Source organism: Schistocerca cancellata, chromosome 9 (assembly GCF_023864275.1).
Source record: "Schistocerca cancellata isolate TAMUIC-IGC-003103 chromosome 9, iqSchCanc2.1, whole genome shotgun sequence".
Lineage (NCBI taxonomy): Eukaryota > Metazoa > Arthropoda > Insecta > Orthoptera > Acrididae > Schistocerca > Schistocerca cancellata.
Window position 1 is genome coordinate 313,971,569 of NC_064634.1, and position 20,804 is coordinate 313,992,372.

The window sequence follows — 20,804 nt, forward strand, 5'->3', positions numbered from 1 at the left end:
ATGAAATTTGTAAGTGGCATTTGCAAGAAACTGATTTAATATCAGAAACTCCCACTGAAAGAAGCTGATTTCCAAAGATAATGAAAACTCTGTTTTGTAAACAAAATGAAGATTCCATATTGTGTTCCGAACACTTGACCATATTTGCAAAGTGTGATGGAGAAGTTAATATCAGTTTCCTGTGAGGCTCAGTGAGTGTTTATGAAGACCATGTAAGACAAACATATGGCAACAGGAGCATTTTTGGAATGTGTAGTTCTGACTCTTAAAATATGTGTGTAAGTATGGATACCATTCCAAGCTAAGAAAATAGATGCTGGTAGTTGTGTAAAGAGTTGATAGAAAAAGATTTGCCAAGATTAATGAGTAAGTACACCGCATATCTCAGCACTACTTCAGCAGCATGAAAATTTTATTTTAACAGAAATGTTTTATGTTTATTCTGATTTTGAAAGCTTCTTTTAGAAATTGAAAACTCCTGCTTGCTTCTTAGGAATGCTTATTCAGTACAAAGTAAGTGAGTGCAAAAGTTTAGATGGTTTTTTAAAAGGCCAATTCTGGCATTTGCTTGCTGATCACTATGAAATATTATGCATGGTACCTGGAAATAATTTACAGAAATTGGATGAGCTTAATATTCTCAATGATGTCTGAGGTTCCAACATTTATTGGTTTCTAAATCATTGGGTTGATGGCTAGTGTCAACTGCTTCATATTGTGCAGCTCTTGTGTTGTAGAACACTGATTTTGCAATGTAAGTGCATGTGTTAATAAGATTGTACAAATCCCCAAGATAAATTTTTTGTTTGGGTAGGGTTGTGCAGAAATTATCACAACTTCCATTAGTGAATGAAGTGAATGAAGGAGCATGGTAGTGTCATATGGTACCAGACTATGCTACGTGATAATTTAAGCCATTCATTGGTAGACATTTTGTAGTTGTAAGGTGAGACATGCACCATGAAATTGACTATAACATATCAGTAGTCTTGTCAAGTATGACAGCTCAGGCTATCATGCACTGTACAGGCCAACTCAAATTTTGCTTGAAATTGAATTTACATTTCTTTGTTGAATTTCAGGTGAGCTTTCACTCATTGCTTATAAAAATATGGGATATTGCTTACTGGTTCTCAGTAGAATGACCTCTTACAATTTCTCTGTCTAATGTTCAGATACCTTGTATAATAATTAAATTGCCAATAAAATTATAGAACAGAATTGTTTTAGTGTTTGATACTTTGTAATTGAAAAGATGGAAAATAGTAAAAAAAATCATTTTCTGATTGTATTCGTAGAACATTTTCTTATCTTTGACTATAGTTTTTCAGTGTGTTTATATTTTTTTCAATTTGCAGGTGTGTGAGAAGAATAATATGGTTATAATTTCTCCAATCTTGGAAAGAGATGAGGCACATGATGATGTGATTTGGAATACAGCTGTAGTTGTGGATCAACATGGTAAAGTACTTGGCAAACATAGGAAAAACCATATTCCTCGTGTTGGTGATTTCAATGAATCAACCTACTACGCAGAAGGCAACACAGGCCATCCAGTTTTTCAGGTAGGCTACAAACTGAGTGTTTCTTGTGAGCATGTTTCACATGCTTCAATTAGATATGAGATTCTGGTAACAACGTATCAGACTAAGAGAGCAACTAATTTCCAACTACCAAAAAAATTAGAATTTGGTATGGAACTAACAACCTTTCTGTCATCATGGAGACAAAACTATCACTAACAAAGTCATTTTAAAAAACTTTTAATTCATTGGCACATATGTACAAAATCTCAACAGAAAGTACCAGTTTGTGTCTTAATTAACCTTCTTCATCATTTTCTCTCTGCCTCTGGTTCATGTGGTTTTGACTAATCAGTGAGACAATTAATCTTCATGCCTGATTCATTAAATTTCAGGAATTCACCCACATCAACTCTATTTCTTCTTCTTCTTCTTCTTCTTCTAATATTTTGGGTGTGTGTCTCGTGGCCATCTTCAGAGTGTGCTTGCAGATTGAAGCCTTAATTTGTTAGCCAACTCTGAAGTTGGCTGAAAGGTTTATGGCTAAAAATATAAGAAGAAGCAAAAATAGAATTTAAATGGCTGCACACCTGAAATTTAATGGGTCAGTTACCATGCCACAAAAACCTGAAGATGCGCAATTTTCATACCTTCTTGCAGAGCACTAGTTCTGGTGTAGTCATTACATTACACTTTCTCAGTGGAAAATATGGCTACATTATTACCATTTACATAATTATCTTGAAGCACATGTTTTAGTGATTTCTTGTTAACTGTGTCCACTCAGCAAGATTTTCTCTCTCTCTCTCTCTCTCTCTCTCTCTCTCTCTCTCTCTCTCCCTCCCTCCTCTCTCTGTTTTTTTATAAATATTGTTGAATTGTTAAACATGTTGTTTTAAAATGTTTAAAACCCTATAAGATTGGAAGAAATGGTTGTTTTCATCCTGGTTGTCATGCAACCTGTTATGCCTTACAGCAGCATGTACTCCATATGCATTAGGGGCTATCATACTGGAATGAATGGAATGAATCTGGAAGCACCTACAAGAGGACCAGCCTCACAGTCCATTGTTCTATTTAAAGACAGACACTGCTGACATCCCTCAGTTGACATTACACTGAGCTATCTCGAAATGCAACCAATGGGATAGTTAAGTTGGCAAAATGCATCCTCAATTAAAAGTGTGGATTCTCTTTAATGTCAGACAGTTTGATGGTAAGAGTGAGGCAACATGTAAATAGTGTACAACTAAATATCATAAAGCCCTGGCCTCGTGATTAAAAGAACATCTTATCAGATGTGTTTGTTGCCATCTGTCTGTTGTATGGGTAGCTTTTGGATGATGAATCTCAATTAAGAAAAAAAAGAAAGAAAAGAAATCAACATAAAGAGGCTGTGGAACACTGAAGTATCAAGGACAGCATCTTCATGTACACTATCATCAGTGCCTTCAGGTTCTTCTCTCTGTGAACAACTTATAACATATTCACCACAACCCACTTTATCTGGGCATAAGGTTATTCATCAAAAAAACTGATACTGATGACACAGCTATATGTAAGATGCTACCCAAAATATCCAATAATTTCATTGTAAAAATGAGAAAAATATAGTAACATCCTAATGTCCTCAGTCACCTTCAAAGTAGTCACCTTGGGTGCACATGCAATGATCCAAGTGTTGTTCTCATTTTTGGAAGCACTGCTTGAAGTCTGCAGGGGGAAAGATGTTCAGGATCCATTGCGATTCCACTTGCATGTGTTCATTCGAGCCAAAACATTGTCTTTTCAAGGCGATTTTCATCTTTTGGAAGAGGTAGAAGTCACATGTGGTACATCTGGTGTGTAGGGAGTGTGGTGGACCATTGCAGTATTGGTTCTGGTAAGGAGTGCCTTCACAACAAGCAAGGCATGCACAGATGCTTTATCATGGTGCACCAATCAGTTTTTATTTTTCCACAACTCTGGTCATTTGCATCAAAAATTTTCCCTCAGTCACCTCAAAACCTTGCAATAGAACTGCCCATTGACAGTCTAAGTGGAACAAATTCCTTATGCATTATTGAATGTCAAAAAAAATTATCAGCATTGACTTGATGTTGCTGCAAACTTCTAGAATTTTTTTCAGCCTCGAACAAGATGGCATTTTCTATTGTGGTAATTGCTGCTTCATTTCAGGGTCATAACCATAGACACAAGATTCACCACCTGTTTCAACTATGGATAAGAGTTTTTGACACTGTCAAACTCTTTGTTGCAGCTCCTTGCATATCTGAATCCTGAGGTTTCATTGGTCAATGCTGAGAAGAGGCGAGGGCAAGCTTTGCTGCAATCCATCTCATGTTCATTTCATTGGCTAGAATTTGTTGATGTGTACCATACAACAGCCCAAGTCTGCTACAAACACCATGAATTGTCTGCCTTTGGTCTTTGTGAATCATGTTACACACTTTAATGACCATTTCCAGTGTTCTGCATGTCGAGAGTCGACCAGAGTGTTTGTCATATACCACAGATTCTTGGCCTTCCTTCATGCGCTTGAATCAGTTAAATGTTCTTGCTTGACTCAGTGCACTCTCACCAAATGCCTCTGTCAGCACGCAGTGGGTTTCAGCTGCAGTTTTCTTCAACTTGAATTTGAGCAAGTCCATGTCTCCTTCACATTATCCATTTAACAATTCGTAGAAGAACTGAAATACATTCTGACATGCACCGTTACAAATCACAGATGCATGTGCCAAAGATGATGCAATTTTGTGCTGGAGTAGTAGCTAAGACAAGTACCTCGACAAATCAAGCAGCAAAATATCAGTTGCTCTGGTGACCAGTGCTGTGAAATTCCCAGACATTTTGCGTAGAACTTCATGTGCATCAGGTGCTCCATTATCTATGCTGTATTCAAAATATTGGTGGGAAGCCTTTCAGAAAATATGGAGTATGAGCCACCTAGTCACCATCTGTTTAGGATATCTTTGATTTCTGCCAAATATCATCTTTTGAAGACATTTTTCACAAAGAAGTTGGACTGTTCAAGTGCTCTTGCATTGATTTCATCTACATGTACGTATATTTACATATTTGCAAGCCACCATACAGTGCATGGTGAATGGTACACTGTATCACTATTAGTCATTCCCTTATCTGTTCCACTCGCAAATAGTATGAGGAAAAAAACCACTATCTGTATGCCTCCATATGAGCACTAGTCTCATGTATCTTATCTTTGTCATCCATATGTGCAATTTATGTTGGTGGCAGCAGAATCATTTGGCAGTCAGCTTCAAATGCTGGATGTGTAAATTTTCTCATTAGTGTTCCTCGAGAAGAATATTGCCTTGCCTCCAGGGATTCATATTTGTGTTCCCGAAACATCTCCGGAACATGTGCGTATTGTTTGAACATAGATGTCTTTGAACCACTCACATATCTGTGAACTTATTCCATATGCTCGTACCTTTGTTACCAGCCTACAATAGGACACTGTGTCAAATGCTTTCTGGAAATCTAGAAATATGGGATCTGCCTGTTGCCTTTCATCCATAGTTCACAGTATATCATGTGCCAAAAGGGCAAGCTGAGTTTTGAACAAGTGTTGCTTTCTAAAACAAGGCTGATTTGTGGACATGAGCTTCTCAGTGTCAAGAAAATTTGTTATATTCAAATTTAGAATGTGTTCAAGGGTTCTGCAGCGTACCAAAGTTAGGGATATTGGTCTGTAATGTTGTAGGTCCAATATTCAATTGCCACACCAGATATGTCAACAAGGGATTGAATAGAAGCCTTAGACCCACTTAGCAATTTTACATAGGACTAGAATTTTCTCAGGTTCTCTGCCAGATCTTCCGCTAAGGTATGACAGTGGTAGTAATTGTATGCCTTGCACAAAGATCTTTTCACAGACACACAAATCTCTACTAATCTTTGCTTGTTGTCATTTGTGCATCCTCTTTTGAACTGAGAGTGCAACAGCCTCTGCTTCCTCAGCACCTTCCGAATTTCATTATTAAACCATGGTGCGTCTTTTCCATCCTTAATCCACTTACTACGCCCATATCTCTCCAGACCACGATTTCCAATCTACTTGAACTTTGCCTATAATCCCATGTTGCTGGAACTAAGTGACATCAGTTCACACCCTAAGTGAGATGCTAACAACTGCTTATCTGCTCTCCTGACCTTCTTGACTGATTTATTAACTTTTGTAACCGTAGTTTCTATAATTACATCATGATCCTAATCCCTGTTTCTATACTGACATAGTTGATAAGATGCAGCCTATTTGTAGCTACAAGGTCTAAAATATTTCCATTGTGTGTGGCCTACCGAGCTAGCTGCTCGACACAGTTTTCAGAAAATGTGTTCAATAGAAATTTACATGACTGTCTGTCTGTACCCCATGCAATAAATCCATAGATATCAGATGGATGCACTCATGTATCAAGGAATAATGTGCGAACCTTACCATGAAAATACCTCAGCCAGTATTCTATAGTAGTATATAACGTGGCGAGGAAAGGGTAACTGCACAGTATATTTGTTTGCTACTAGTTGAAATTTTTACTTAAATAGGTGTAACAAGGTTTATAGCAGTGGTCACAGACAATGACTGAAATATGTGGACTGCGTGGGAAGTAGTAGAGGAGCAACATACTCATATTCTTGCATACACTGTGCAGTGCATATATTTAATCTACTAATAAATGACATACTGTCACTGAGAATGCTGTACGAACGTTTCCATCTAGCAAAGACAATAGTGAAATTCTTTAAGGAGCATTACATCCCACATGCTGTATTGAAAATGTAGAGCAAAAAGATATATGGTCCTGCCTCCGTGACACTAAAGCTTTCGTCACCAACTGACTTAGTAGGTATTGTGATTTGTTTGGACAGTTTACTTAAGAATAAAGAGGCTGTGATAGTTTGAGAGGAGTTTTTTTACTGCCTCTACCCACCCACTCCCCCTGCCCCTCCCCCTGCCATCCTGAAAATATAACTTGGAGACGTCTTTGTGTTTTACGAGTCACAGAGGCCTAAAATTTTAAGAATGGTAACAATATATCATTATTACTGTATTAAAATGTTTTGTATAATTTATTTACATCAGTGCTAAGTACTCTACTCCAAGAAATTGCAATTATATAGCATTGTCTAAAACTTTGAGGAGTACCTCTACCGTGCAGTTGTTTTAAAATCTCTGACAACTTCATAATTAATACAATATAAAATCAAAGTATGCATTCCCAGTTATTTGTATCTCACCTAGCTTGAAGATTGTGAACACAGGTCTACATTCTATGGCTGTGTGCAAATGTAAATGGAGGGGGGGGGGGGAGGTGTTGCATTTTTCTGATGTTTCAACCTATGTTTGTGAAATATGGTTCCAGCTGTGCTCTGACAAACAGTGTCGGACTTGTTGTCAGCAGCAAGTATGCTCAGCTGTGAATGGGCACATTTTCCTGGCTAGACAGCTGCATCCACTGAGGCAGGCCCGCAGGAACCAAATGACAAATATCCATTGTTAAACAAAGCTATTAATCTTTTTTAGAATTTCTTGCCAATTCTCACGATAGTGCATTCTGCATAAGTTAGTGGAAAAATATGAAAATTAATATATTGGTACCAGTATATAAAACTGTTCCGGCATAATGACAACCAAAGGCATGAAGATGAAGAATGCAAGACCAGAGAAGGCTGTGAGATGATGTCAGCCAATAGTTTGCTGACTAGGACCGCACCATGACAGGAGCGGCCTCTATCCAAAGAGAGTATTAGCACTGCTCCTGCCAGCCTCATGCAGACAATAGAAGACGCGCACTAGCAGAGGCATTAGCAGACCTGAGCTAGAAACGACGCACTAGAAGAGAAGCATTAGAAGGGCCGTGATTAGTGATCCATATGAACTTATGTACATTACTTGTATGGACATTGTATATAGCGAAGGACATTGATTGTTTGCACATCTCCAATTGTTTGTCGCTGAAAGGTAAGTATTGACAATCTATTTTATTCTAATAAAAACCATTAATGTGATTTGCTTGAATTGTTGTTTAGCTGTCTGAGAAAGCAGCATCCTTTAGGCACCCTATAAGATATGAGTGGGCAGGACACTAGAAAAACCATAAATGCTTTTAGAAAAATATAGTGCGAGAGGGGTGGAGGGACACACCAACCCCCTTGACCTAGCACCTTGGGGCCAATGGACATCTTCTTTTAGAGAACAAATTCTCATACTAATGCACTTCTGACATCATTAGAGATGATACAAAATTAGTGCTGACACAAAGATGTTTTGAAGTTGAATGATGCATGGCTACAAATCTGAGTCTGTATCAGTATACATATCTTTCTTCCCCTCATTACCTATTTATGTGATAGTTACAAGTACCCCACATTTTCAGAAGCTTTCATTAATCAAAAAGAAAAAAAATTAATGTTGTGGTGAGAAACATATGCCAGACATTTTAAGTTTCCACTAAGGATTTTTTCCTACTAGAAATATAAATTTTTAGAAAACATTCAAGGTAAACATATTGATTCATTTCTAAAATCCATAAAAATGTGTGTTTTCTTCATTTGACATCTTATGATTGTATGGAGTGCTCCCTGGTGTACCCGCACAATCCACGCCTCTGTGTGTGTTCCACTTGGCATCCACTAGTCCTATCAGGTGAACCATGTTGAACTTAAAGTACCTTGGTCATACAAGAGATATGAAATGATCTTAAATGTCACATGTTCCACACCATATTTTTAACCTGCTTTTAGTCTACAGTCACTACCCATGTACACAAATGGTTCACAGCAAATAGCCTAGCCCTAAATTTTTCAAATATATTATACACTTTCAGATAATGAATAAAAACTTCAAGTGCCTGAGGTGGATATTAACAATCAGAAAATTTGTGAAACTTCACATGCAAAATTCCTCAACATTCAGGTAGCGAGTCAGTTAAGATGGAAACAGCAAAGTGATTAGCTTTTCAAGAAACTTATCTCAGTGTGCTTTGCACTGAGAGCCATTTCTCACTCTGTTGACAGAGAAGTAATTCTGTTGTCATATTTTGCCTGTTTCTGTTCTATATTTTACTATGGTATAATCTTCTGGGGAAATGCAGCAGAAGTTTAAATTAATCACAGGGTCTCTTACAGAACATCCTGTAGACATCCCTTCAAGTCTCTCATGATATGTAGGCCTACTATTACATGTCAATATATATACTTGTTGATGCCATTTGTAGCCAACAACAGGGATTTATTTCAGAAAAATTATGACATTCGCAACTGTCACACAAGACAGGTGAAAAATTTCCATGAAGGCTCTGCAGCTCTCATGAAGGTATGCAGGGGAATTACTGAATCAGATATAAAAGTACACAGTAAGTTTCCCATGAGTATAAAAAAGAAAATTAGTATTCTAGAGGTATTCAGAATAAAACTGAAAACATTCCCATAGATTCAACGTCTTATAAAATGAATGACTTCTTAGAGGTATAAGGTATCATTCAATGTAACAATAGAGGAAGATATTCAGGTAAAAGCACATTCTTAAAAGAAAAAATGTAACACTTTTACCTGTAATTTTAGATAACATGGTTTGGAGATGACAATGATCTATGATAAATTCTTAATTAATAAAACAGTTTTTTGGCAGGCCATCTTCAGCTCTAACGTGTCATATGACTGTAGCTGGCAATGAATGGAACAGTTGCATGAATTCACAGTTGTTTACCTAATCCGTTGGCTGCATCCATGTGGTCCATTAGCTCTGAAGATGGCCAGCATAAAGGCTGAAACCAGTCATCCTTTTTAAATAAGTGATTATTGTGGTCATGACTGTTTTTTTAATTGATAACTTTTACGTGTGTAATGAAGACAAAATTTTGTGTTTGAACTGAAATTATAATTATAAAATGTAAACTTATTTATACTATTAGGACAAAAACCGAAATGTGGTGCTACAGAAGAATGCTGAAGATTAGATGAGTAGATCACGTAACTAATGAGGAGGTATTGAATAGGATTGGGGAGAGAAGAAGTTTGTGGCACAACTTGACTAGAAGAAGGGATCGATTGGTAGGACATGTTCTGAGGCATCAAGGGATCACCAATTTAGCATTGGAGGGCAGCATGGAGGGTAAAAATCATCGAGGGAGACCAAGAGATGAATACACCAAGCAGATTCAGAAGGGTGTAGGTTGCAGTAGGTACTGGGAGATGAAGAAGCTTGCACAGGGTAGAGTAGCATGGAGAGCTGCATCAAACCAGTCTCAGGACTGTAGACCACAACAACAACAACAACAACAACAACAACAGGACAAAAATGTGTACTGTCATTTGTTCTGCTATTTTAAGATTTCACTTAAACTTATGCGAGTGAACCTGCAGGGTATAAAATTATGTGCAGCCAATTGTTGTTCAAAAATAAGTAAAATAATATATGTAAAATGCTCATGAAAAACTGTATTATTTTAACTGACTTGCTGTATATTACTGGTAAACTTCTTACTGGGGAGAGAGTTGTACCTACAGATTAGTGTACCAAGGAAATGTTTTTTAGTTGGTGCTGCAGTCTAGTGAGTTATTTTAGTATCACATGAGGGAATGTGCACTAGAGCCCACCATGAGCAGTTGCTGCCATTTTTATACAGTTTTTGTTGTTAGACATGAGGTTTTGTTTTGAACCAGTGCAGCATTTGTGTGTATTTCATATTTTGTTCATTTAACTGCTGTATAATGTATTAAAGCTATTTAAATATATATTGTTTAGTCTTTTCGTGTGGTGTTTTATGGTGAGTAAAATGCTGTATAGTTTTGGAACTATTTATATAATGTGAACTATTAAGCCATCCTTCATTGGTCATGCACCATCTTGTATCTTGAAACAGGAGGAAGTCTTCTAATATGGAACATGTGATATTTGTCAAGTAACTGAGTCTCTTTACTGTCTTAATAATTTTACCTGTCTTGAAGATAGAAATTGGTTTTAGTTTCCAATAACTTCTATTTAAAAATTTCAAACAATGGTTTCCAGTTCTGCCAAGGAATATATCACCTGTGAATTTCATTGTATATCAATGCAATTTCAGAAGCTACCATTGTTCTTCGGATAATCTACAGGCAATGCGTAGCAGATCAAAGTTTGTGATAAAGTTACTATACCAGATTTCCAATGAACATATTTTGTTAAATTTAGTTTTCCCTTAAAGAGGAGTAGCCCTACATATATTATATGCATTTATCATCAATTAACTCTGTTTTTGACTTTGCTAACAACTGTAATCAAGCTCAGAAAATGTTAGGAAACTAGCAGTTTTTTCCACAGGCTTTTGTGTTGCCTTAATAGAAATCTCGTTTAGTGTATCTGCTTCAATTCTTACAGGGAATTAGCAACTTTTTAGCTCAACAGGTTAAAGTGAATGCTGTTCTCAAACATAGAATGAGTTGGTTGATGTTCACAAGCAGCTGGAAATCATCCTGACTACTGTCTAACAATTGGCAGCTGCTGTAAATCAATGTGTTGGAAGAGCTCCCGAGAGTCCCGTACCTGTGATACCTGTATCACAGGTTCCTCATGTATTATCCTCTCCAGTGGATCCTGTTTCATCTGCAAAAAGTACAGGATCTGTTATTTCTCATCTATTTGATTGTGTGTGGCATGTCAATGGTAGATTTAGATGCCCTGTACAGGGTAGACAAGGACCAGAGAGGACTCTGGGTGTTGTACCGCATCCCCTAACCAACAAGTGGGCGTGCTGTCTTTCAATAAAATTGAAACTGAGCCAGTGGGCCTCACTTCACCTGTTTTGGGGAAACCTGTTTTGTCTGGTGTCAGGAGGAGGCAAACACTAAAGGCCAGTGGTCTGTTAATCATTTTCTGTTCAAATGTGCAGCGAATGATGGTACCCCTCTACATCTACATCTACATGGATACTCTACAAATCACACCTAAGTGCCCGGTACAAGGTTCATCGAACCACCTTCACAATAATTCTCTATTATTCCAATTTCAAACAGTGTGCGGAAAAAACACACGCATATATCTTTTTGGGCGAGCTCTGATTTCCCTTATTCTATTATAATATTCATTTCTATCTATGTAGGTTGGCATCAAAAAAATATTTCTCATTTGGAGGAGAAAGTTGTTGATTGAAATTTCGTCAGAAGATTCCATACCCAAAGACTGGAAAGTTGCACAGGTCACACCAATATTCAAGAAAGATAATAGGAGTAATCCACTAAATTACAGGCCTATATCATTAGCATCGTTCAGTATGCAGCAGGATTTTGGAACATACATTGTGTTCCAACATTATGAATTACCTTGAAGAAAACAGTCTATTGACACACAGTCAACATAGATTTAGAAAACATTGTTCTTGTGATACGTAACTACCTCTTTATTTGCATGAAGTGTTGAGTGCTATTACCAAGGGATTTCAGAATGATTCTGTATTACTGGATTTCTGGAAGGCTTTTGACACTGTACCACACAAGCGGCTTGTAGTGAAATTGCATGCATATGGAATATGGTCTCAGTTATATGACTGGATTCGTGATTTCCTGTCAGAGAGGTCACAGTTCTAGTAATTGATAGAAAGTTATCAAGTAAAATAGAAGTGATTTCTGGCATTATCCAAGGTAGTGTTATAGGATCCTTGCTGTTCCTTATCTATATAAATTATTTGGGAGACAATCTGAGCAGCCGTCTTAGGTTGTTTGCAGATGATGCTGTCATTTATCAACTCTTAAAGCCATCAGATGATCAAAACAAATTGCAAAACGATTTAGAAAAGATATCTGAATGGTGCGAAAATTGTCAGTTGGCCCTAAATAACAAAAAGTGTGAGATCATCCACATGAGTGCTAAAAGGAATCCATTAAACTTTGGTTATACAATAAATCAGTCAAATCTAAAGGGCAAAAGTTCAACTGAATACCTAGGAATTACAATTACGAACAACTTAAATTGGAAGGAACACAAAGAAAATGTTGCGGGGAAGGGTAACCAAAGACAGTGTTTTATTGGCAGGACACTTAGAAAATGTAACAGATCTACTAAGGAGACTGCCTACACTATGCTTGTCTGTCCTCTTTTAGAATACTGCTGTGTGGTGTGGGGTCCTTACCAGATAGGATTGATGGAGTACATAAAAAAAGTTCAAAGAAGGGCAGCACATTTTGTATTATCGCGAAATAGGAGAGAGAATGTCACTGAAATGATACAGGATTTGGGGTGGACATGATTGAAACAACGGTTTTTGTTGCGACAGAATCTTCTCATGAAATTTCAATCACCAACTTTCTCCTCTGAATGTGAAAATATTTTGTTAACACTGACCTACAAAGGGGCAATGATCACCATGATAAAATTACGGCAATTAGAGCTTCTACAGAAAGATATATAGGTGTTGGTTCTTTCCACGTGCTATACGAGATTGTATGAGATTGGAATAATAGGGAATTGTGAAGGTGGTTTGATGAACCCTCTGCCAGACACTTAAATGTGATTTGCAGAGTATTCCTCTAGAAGTAGATGTATATTCCACCACAGCAAAAAACACCTTTGTTTCAGTGATGTCAGCCCAAATCCTGTATCATGTCAGTGACACTCTCCCCTGTTTCTCAATAATAGAAAACGCACTGCTCTTCTTTGAACTTTCTCAATGTACTCCATGAAATCTGCCTTGGTAAGGATCCCTCACCATGCAGCAGTACTCAAAAAGAGGATGGACAAGCATAGTGAATGCAGTCTCTTTAGTAGCTCTGTTGCATGTCCTACATGCTCTGCCAATAAAGTGCATTCTTTGGTTTTTGATGTGCTGCAACCCCCCCCCCCCCCCCCTCCAAACACCACAAACACCAACACTGTTAACTCTTTCACAAAAATTTGGACTGAACATATTCTGGCTTTAACCAGCTTTCATTGCTACAACAATCTGAGCATCAGTGCCTTCTATTAGTGCTGCTAGGAGCTCTGGTACTTTCATAACACAGCTATGATGATTTACAACTATTACACCAATAGCTCCTGGATCTATGTTCTTCCTGTGTTCGACCTGTACCCTTTGAGACTGAAGTTCTTTTTGTATTTCCCCAAGACCCTCTAACGTAAAAAACCACCACACGACACAGCCCCTGATACTCATGTAGCCACCTCCTGCATGCAGTGGAGTCCTGACCTATTTAGCAGACCCAAAACCCAACCACCCTATGGTGCAAATTGAGGACTCTGCAGCCTAGACGGTTGCAGAACCACCTAAGTCTCTGATTTAGACCCTCCACTAAGCTCTGTACCAGGGGTCTGCAAACAATCGTCTTAACTATGCTGCAAATGGTGAGCTCTGCTTTCATCTCACAAGCAAGACTGGCAGCCTTTACCACTCCTGACAGCCATTCAAAACCAGAGAGAATGTCCCCCCAATCCAAAGTGACACATATCATTGGTACCAATGTGAGCCACCACCTGTGCTCTTTGTGGCATCTGGAAGGACCTGTCTCACATCTGGAATGACTTTCTTCCCCTCCATGCCAGCTATGTCCCTAAGGGGCCCCATAACACTCCTAACATTGGAGCTCCCAACTAACAGTAATCCCACCCTCTGTGATTTCGCGGATCTTGCAGGCTGAGACTGCCTGAGAGAGAGTGTCGGCCACAGACAACACCTGGAACCTATTTGTCAGGCTAACTGGGGAGGCTTTATGTTCGGCCCTCTGGGAAGTCTTTCACCGCCTGCCACACCCAAGGTGACATTCCACTCGACCATGGTTTAGAGATCTACCTCAGTTCAAGCAGTAACTGGGCTGGCCACTGGTGTGGACCAATTGCTGGACATCTATTGGACGCCCGCAGCTGGCCCACAACAATGATGCCCACACACTGCAGCTTGAAGCTGTGTAACTGAAGCTATCACAGCCTGGAGCTGAGAGCAAAGTGTCACCAACTTGGCTTGCATCTGCAAACAACAATCACAGCCCTATCCATACTAAAGACCACAGAAAACTACACAATACAGACAAACAAAATACTATTGACATGCACTATGGAAGTCTGCTGCAGACAGTGATGAAAATATAAGAACTTTGTCTAATAAATTAGGTTAACACATAGAGATTCAAAAACTAAACTACCAAAGCACTCAGGAGAGACTAAATAATTCGCTCCTGATTAGAAACTTGTAATATGTCACAAAATCAGTTTACTTACTGACACAAATGCAAATGTGAGAACTCTGTCTATTAATATTAAATAAACCTGCAGAAATTACAGAAACTATACTACCAAAGCACACAGATGAAACTATACAATTCATGCCTGGTTAGAAACTGAAGTATGGCTTCCCGGCTACAGTCCCCAGTTGAAATATTGTATCCCGGCTGAGACACAAAGTTGAAATACTGTTTCCCAGCTGAGACACCAAAATATGCTCACTATTTTTTATTTATTTAAATTTGCCATATTTCGTGACAATACCTTTTCCGTTAGACGTTTATAAGGCGATATTAGTCTTGGCTTCAGTTGTCTAAGTATGATTCCACAATGCATCTTTGTCGGTTGCAGAATTGACGTGGTTCAACGTGTTTTCCTCATTTTGGTGTTTCAAATACCAATTCTTCAAATGTAGTTTCTTCTTATAGTCAATACAAAAAAAACAGTAACATAATTCAAAATTATTTATGACGGCGACCTTCACATTGTCCTACCGTCAACACACACCAAGAGTTAACAGCCGACTGACTATAGTCAAAGACGACTCCAACGTCAAAGATATTTTACACAACACACAAGCTTCCACTTGTAATCAGTCTCTTTGCTATTCTGCGATACATTTACTAATAGTAATCAATATGCTTTCACTCTCAAAAACATAAGTAAATTAACATACACTCCTGGAAATTGAAATAAGAACACCGTGAATTCATTGTCCCAGGAAGGGGAAACTTTATTGACACATTCCTGGGGTCAGATACATCACATGATCACACTGACAGAACCACAGGCACATAGACACAGGCAACAGAGCATGCACAATGTCGGCACTAGTACAGTGTATATCCACCTTTCGCAGCAATGCAGGCTGCTATTCTCCCATGGAGACGATCGTAGAGATGCTGGATGTAGTCCTGTGGAACGGCTTGCCATGCCATATCCACCTGGCGCCTCAGTTGGACCAGCGTTCGTGCTGGACGTGCAGACCGCGTGAGACGACGCTTCATCCAGTCCCAAATATGCTCAATGGGGGACAGATCCGGAGATCTTGCTGGCAAGGGTAGTTGACTTACACCTTCTAGAGCACATTGGGTGGCACGGGATACATGCGGACGTGCATTGTCCTGTTGGAACAGCAAGTTCCCTTGCCGGTCTAGGAATGGTAGAACGATGGGTTCGATGACGGTTTGGATGTACCGTGCACTATTCAGTGTCCCCTCGACGATCACCAGTGGTGTACGGCCAGTGTAGGAGATCGCTCCCCACACCATGATGCTGGGTGTTGGCCCTGTGTGCCTCGGTCGTATGCAGTCCTGATTGTGGCGCTCACCTGCACGGCGCCAAACACGCATACGACCATCATTGGCACCAAGGCAGAAGCGACTTTCATCGCTGAAGACGACACGTCTCCATTCGTCCCTCCATTCACGCCTGTCGCGACACCACTGGAGGCGGGCTGCACGATGTTGGGGCGTGAGCGGAAGACGGCCTAACGTTGTGCGGGACCGTAGCCCAGCTTCATGGAGACGGTTGCGAATGGTCCTCGCCGATACCCCAGGAGCAACAGTGTCCCTAATTTGCTGGGAAGTGGCGGTGCGGTCCCCTACGGCACTGCGTAGGATCCTACGTTCTTGGCGTGCATCCGTGCGTCGCTGCGGTCCGGTCCCAGGTCGACGGGCACGTGCACCTTCCGCCGACCACTGGCGACAACATCGATGTACTGTGGAGACCTCACGCCCCACGTGTTGAGCAATTCGGCGGTACGTCCACCCGGCCTCCCGCATGCCCACTATACGCCCTCGCTCAAAGTCCGTCAACTGCACATACGGTTCACGTCCACGCTGTCGCGGCATGCTACCAGTGTTAAAGACTGCGATGGAGCTCCGTATGCCACGGCAAACTGGCTGACACTGACGGCGGCGGTGCACAAATGCTGCGCAGCTAGCGCCATTCGACGGCCAACACCGCGGTTCCTGGTGTGTCCGCTGTGCCGTGCGTGTGATCATTGCTTGTACAGCCCTCTCGCAGTGTCCGGAGCAAGTATGGTGGGTCTGACACACCGGTGTCAATGTGTTCTTTTTTCCATTTCCAGGAGTGTATAATAAGGCAAATTATAATAAATTCTGACAAATAATATAAGAAAACATTTACAATTTGGTATCGGCAAATACAGTAAAAAAAAAAAAAATAACATAACTCCCAGATCCATTACAAAACTCATAAAATCGATTACTTCCCTGTTGCTGCTTGTGCCTCGGCCAGCTGCTGCTGCCTTCTTCCTAGTCACCTTGACCAACTATATCCTCACCCACAATTACTTTTCCTTTGAAGGTATTACCTTCAAACAAATCTGGGGTGTGGCTATGGGCACCCATACGGCACCATCCTATGCCAATCTATTCGTGCGCCATCTAGAGGAAACCTTCCCAAACACCCAGAATCCTAAACACCTAGTTCAGATTCATTGAAGACATCTTTGTGATCTGCTATCTGGATCGAGGGTGAGGACATCCTATCCACATTTCTCCAGAACCTCAACAACTTCTCCCCCTTTTGATGCACCTGACGCTACTCACCCCACAGGCCACCTTACTAGATGTTGAGCTCTACCTCAAAGATGGTTACATCATTACCTCCATCCATATCAAACCTACTAACAGTCAGCAATAGCTACACTTTGACAGCTGCCACCCATTCCATACCAAGAAATCTCTTCCATTCTGCCCAGCCACCCATTGTCGTTGCATCCACAGTGATGAGCAGTTCCTCTCGAAATATACCAAAGGAAGCCTTCAGAGGTCATAATTATCCTCCCAGCCTTGTACAAAAACAAATCTCCCATGCCTTATTTTACTTCCAAAGTCCCATATGAAATATTTCTCTATCTAAAAACTTGCTGAAATAAAAATGTACATTTTGAATATATAAGGGTGTGATGAAGAATAATGCTTCTGAATTTTTTATCATGTTGTCAACATCAGCTGAGATATTATATGTCATGCATATTACTAAGTCGACTTTGCAAGTTGCAACCCTCTGCTGCTAGAGACTCTGAATTATGGTGTGTAATGTGGCATTGTGTAACGTAACTATATCAGTGCATGAGAAACAGCATGCTGTAATTGAGTTTCTAACCACAGAAGAGTTCATTCACACATGGAGCACCCTCTCCTTCAGCATGACAATATCAGACCACATACAAACATTGCAACATCTACAACAGTCATTAGTCTTCGGTTCACTGTCATCTGTCATCCTCCATAGACTCCTGATTGGCCTCCTCTGATCTTCATGTTTTCAAAAAACTTTAATGAACACCTTTGACAGTGATAAAGCATTGCAATCAGAAGTGAAATTGTAGCTCCATCGGAAAGCTGAACATTCTACGGTGAAGTACAAACAAACTAGTCTCTTGTTGGGGGAAATGTGTTCATTGCCAAGATGACTATGTTGAGAAATAAATATGCAGGCATGAAGAATAAAGATGCAGAATGTTAATAAAGTGTTTTGTTTTAAGAAGCTTTAAGAGTTTTCACAATAAAGATTTGGAGATATTACTTTTCAGCACACCCTCATAGAAAAATTAGTGCTACAGGACAGAAATACTAGATTTTTGAAAGGTCTGCATTCTGAAATTTGAATAATTGTGCACCAAAATTTTTGCATGCAGAAACTTTTCCTGAATAGTAAAATCTAGAAGAAATGTGATGTTCTTTACATGGTATAGAAACAGAGCTGTCAAATCAGATAGGTCAATTCTAAAACAAGCTGTAATTAGTGGGCACAGATTTTTAAGTGCATGTGGAGTTCATGAGCAAATTTAGATATTTCCTTAAAGAAAATGCTTGTGTGTTGCATGTAACATGTAAACTACTCTCAGAATAATAAGACATAAATTTACAGTTTGAAAAGAATTTAAAAATTTCCTGTATATGAGAAAGAACTGGAAGCGAGGTGTAGCAAAGCTAATGCAGTGAGCGCGCAGCTACAATCTACTCTCTTCTGCAAGAAGGAAGTCAGTACCAAGACTAAGTTATCTGTGCACCGTTCAATCTTTCGACCAACTTTGTTGTATGGGAGCGAAAGCTGGGTGGATTCAGCTTATCTTATCAACAAGGTTGAGGTTACGGCTATGAAAGTAGCTACGATGATTGCAGGTACTAGTAGATGGGAACAATGGCAGGAGGGTGTCCACAATGAGGAAATCAAAGAAAAACTGGGAATGAACTCTATAGATGTAGCAGTCAGGGCGAACAGGCTTAGATGGTGGGGTCATGTTACACGCATGGGAGAAGCAAGGTTACCCAAGAGACTCATGGATTCAGCAGTAGAGGGTAGGAGGAGTCGGGGCAGACCAAGGAGAAGGTACCTGGATTCGGTTAAGAATGATTTTGAAGTAATAGGTTTAACATCAGAAGAGGCGCCAATGTTAGCACTGAATAGGGGATCATGGAGGAACTGTATAAGGGGGGACTATGATCCAGACTGAATGCTGAAAGGCATAATCAGTCTTAAATGATGATGATGATGATGATGATGAGATATATGGTGCCAATAAGTAAAACCAAGAAGAAGAAAAAAGTGTTCATATTAAGACTGGTGTCAGAGCAGGTGGATTTATCCCATCTTGCTTCTTGGTGGTATCAGATAAAGAGCACTAATTTGTAATTTGTAATTTATTTGCGTGAAACATGTAATTACATGCATAGCAATTGATAGTACAATACAACAGTATACAATCTAATTTTACTTTATAATAGGAACTTAAGAATGTAGTCCAAAGTATTTGCATAATAATACTTTAGATTTTAAGTTTGTACAGTAGGCTATAGAAGCATTCCTCAATGAGCCACGATTTTAGATTTTTTTTAAATGTCTCTCCAGTTATTACCTTCAGTTCATTTGGCAGTGCATTGAAGTATTTTGCTCCATTAATATATGGACTGTTTGCAGTTTTTTTCAGTCTTCTGTGTATTGTATGGTAATTTTGTACTTGTCTGGTAATGCGATCATGAATTTCTGCATTACGACAGGTATATTTCTTATCTTCTACAGTTAATACTATTGTTTCAAACATATACATTGAATAGATAGTCAGAATTTTAAATTCTATAAACAATTCCTTACATGATGTTCGAGCATCTTTTTTGCCTAATATTCTCAAAGCTCTTTTCTGGAGTTTAAATACGCTGTCTACATGAGTTTTGGAAGCCCCACCCCACAGTTCAAGGCCATATGCTAGAAATGGATGTATTAAAGCAAAATACATCATCCTCATTGTTTGGGTATTGACATATGGAGCTATTCTTCTTAAAACATACAGACTAGATGATAGCCTTGCACATATGTTGTCAATTTGTTGTGTTCATAGTAGTTTGCTATCTACGCATATACCTAGGAATTTACACTCACTGCAGATTTTCCCTATGATATTGCTATCTTGAGAATCAATACAAGTTTGCATATCACCAACATTGAAGGGGATTATATTTGTTTTTTGTAAGTTGACTTTTAGATTGTCATTTTCAAACTTTTCCTTTGCAATATCTATAAATTTTTTTTTACCTCCATGCCGAGATTGGGAATATCATTTCCCCAACAAAGGCCTGAAGTGTCATCTGCATACATTGTAATGAAGGTACTATCTTTGGGAAGTCATTGACGTAACATATAAAGAGGAAGGGACCAATTATCAATCCCTGAGGCACACCAAATTTAATACTCCTGACCCTTGATGTATAACTTTTTAATGTTTCTCCACTATTGTGTGAGATAGAGGTACACTGTCTTCTGTTTTTTAAATATGATGTGATGAGGTACAATAATTTTCCACTTATGCCATCTCTGGCCAGTTTTGACAGAAGTAGCTTATGATCAACCCTATCAAAAGCCTTTGATAGGTCTAGGAAAACTCCAGCTACTTGCATGCCTTCATCAATTTTGTCAAGAGCTTTCAGCATAAATTGAAGTGTTGCAGTCATGGTGCTATGACCACTTCTGAAACCATGCTGAAAATCTCCCAGGATGTTGTGCTTATTATAATGCTCTAACATATATTTCAGAATTATTTT

At 39.2% G+C, this 20,804-nt stretch overlaps 1 protein-coding gene across 1 annotated transcript in view; it reads left to right on the top strand.

Annotated features, from left to right (window-relative positions):
- LOC126100749 (beta-ureidopropionase) overlaps positions 1-20,804 on the top strand; it is a 165,725-nt gene that overhangs the window by 100,979 nt on the left and 43,942 nt on the right. Inside the window, exon 5 of the mRNA XM_049911371.1 lies at positions 1,359-1,565. Coding sequence (XP_049767328.1) covers positions 1,359-1,565 — 207 coding nt within the window. The remainder of the gene's footprint in view (positions 1-1,358; positions 1,566-20,804) is intronic.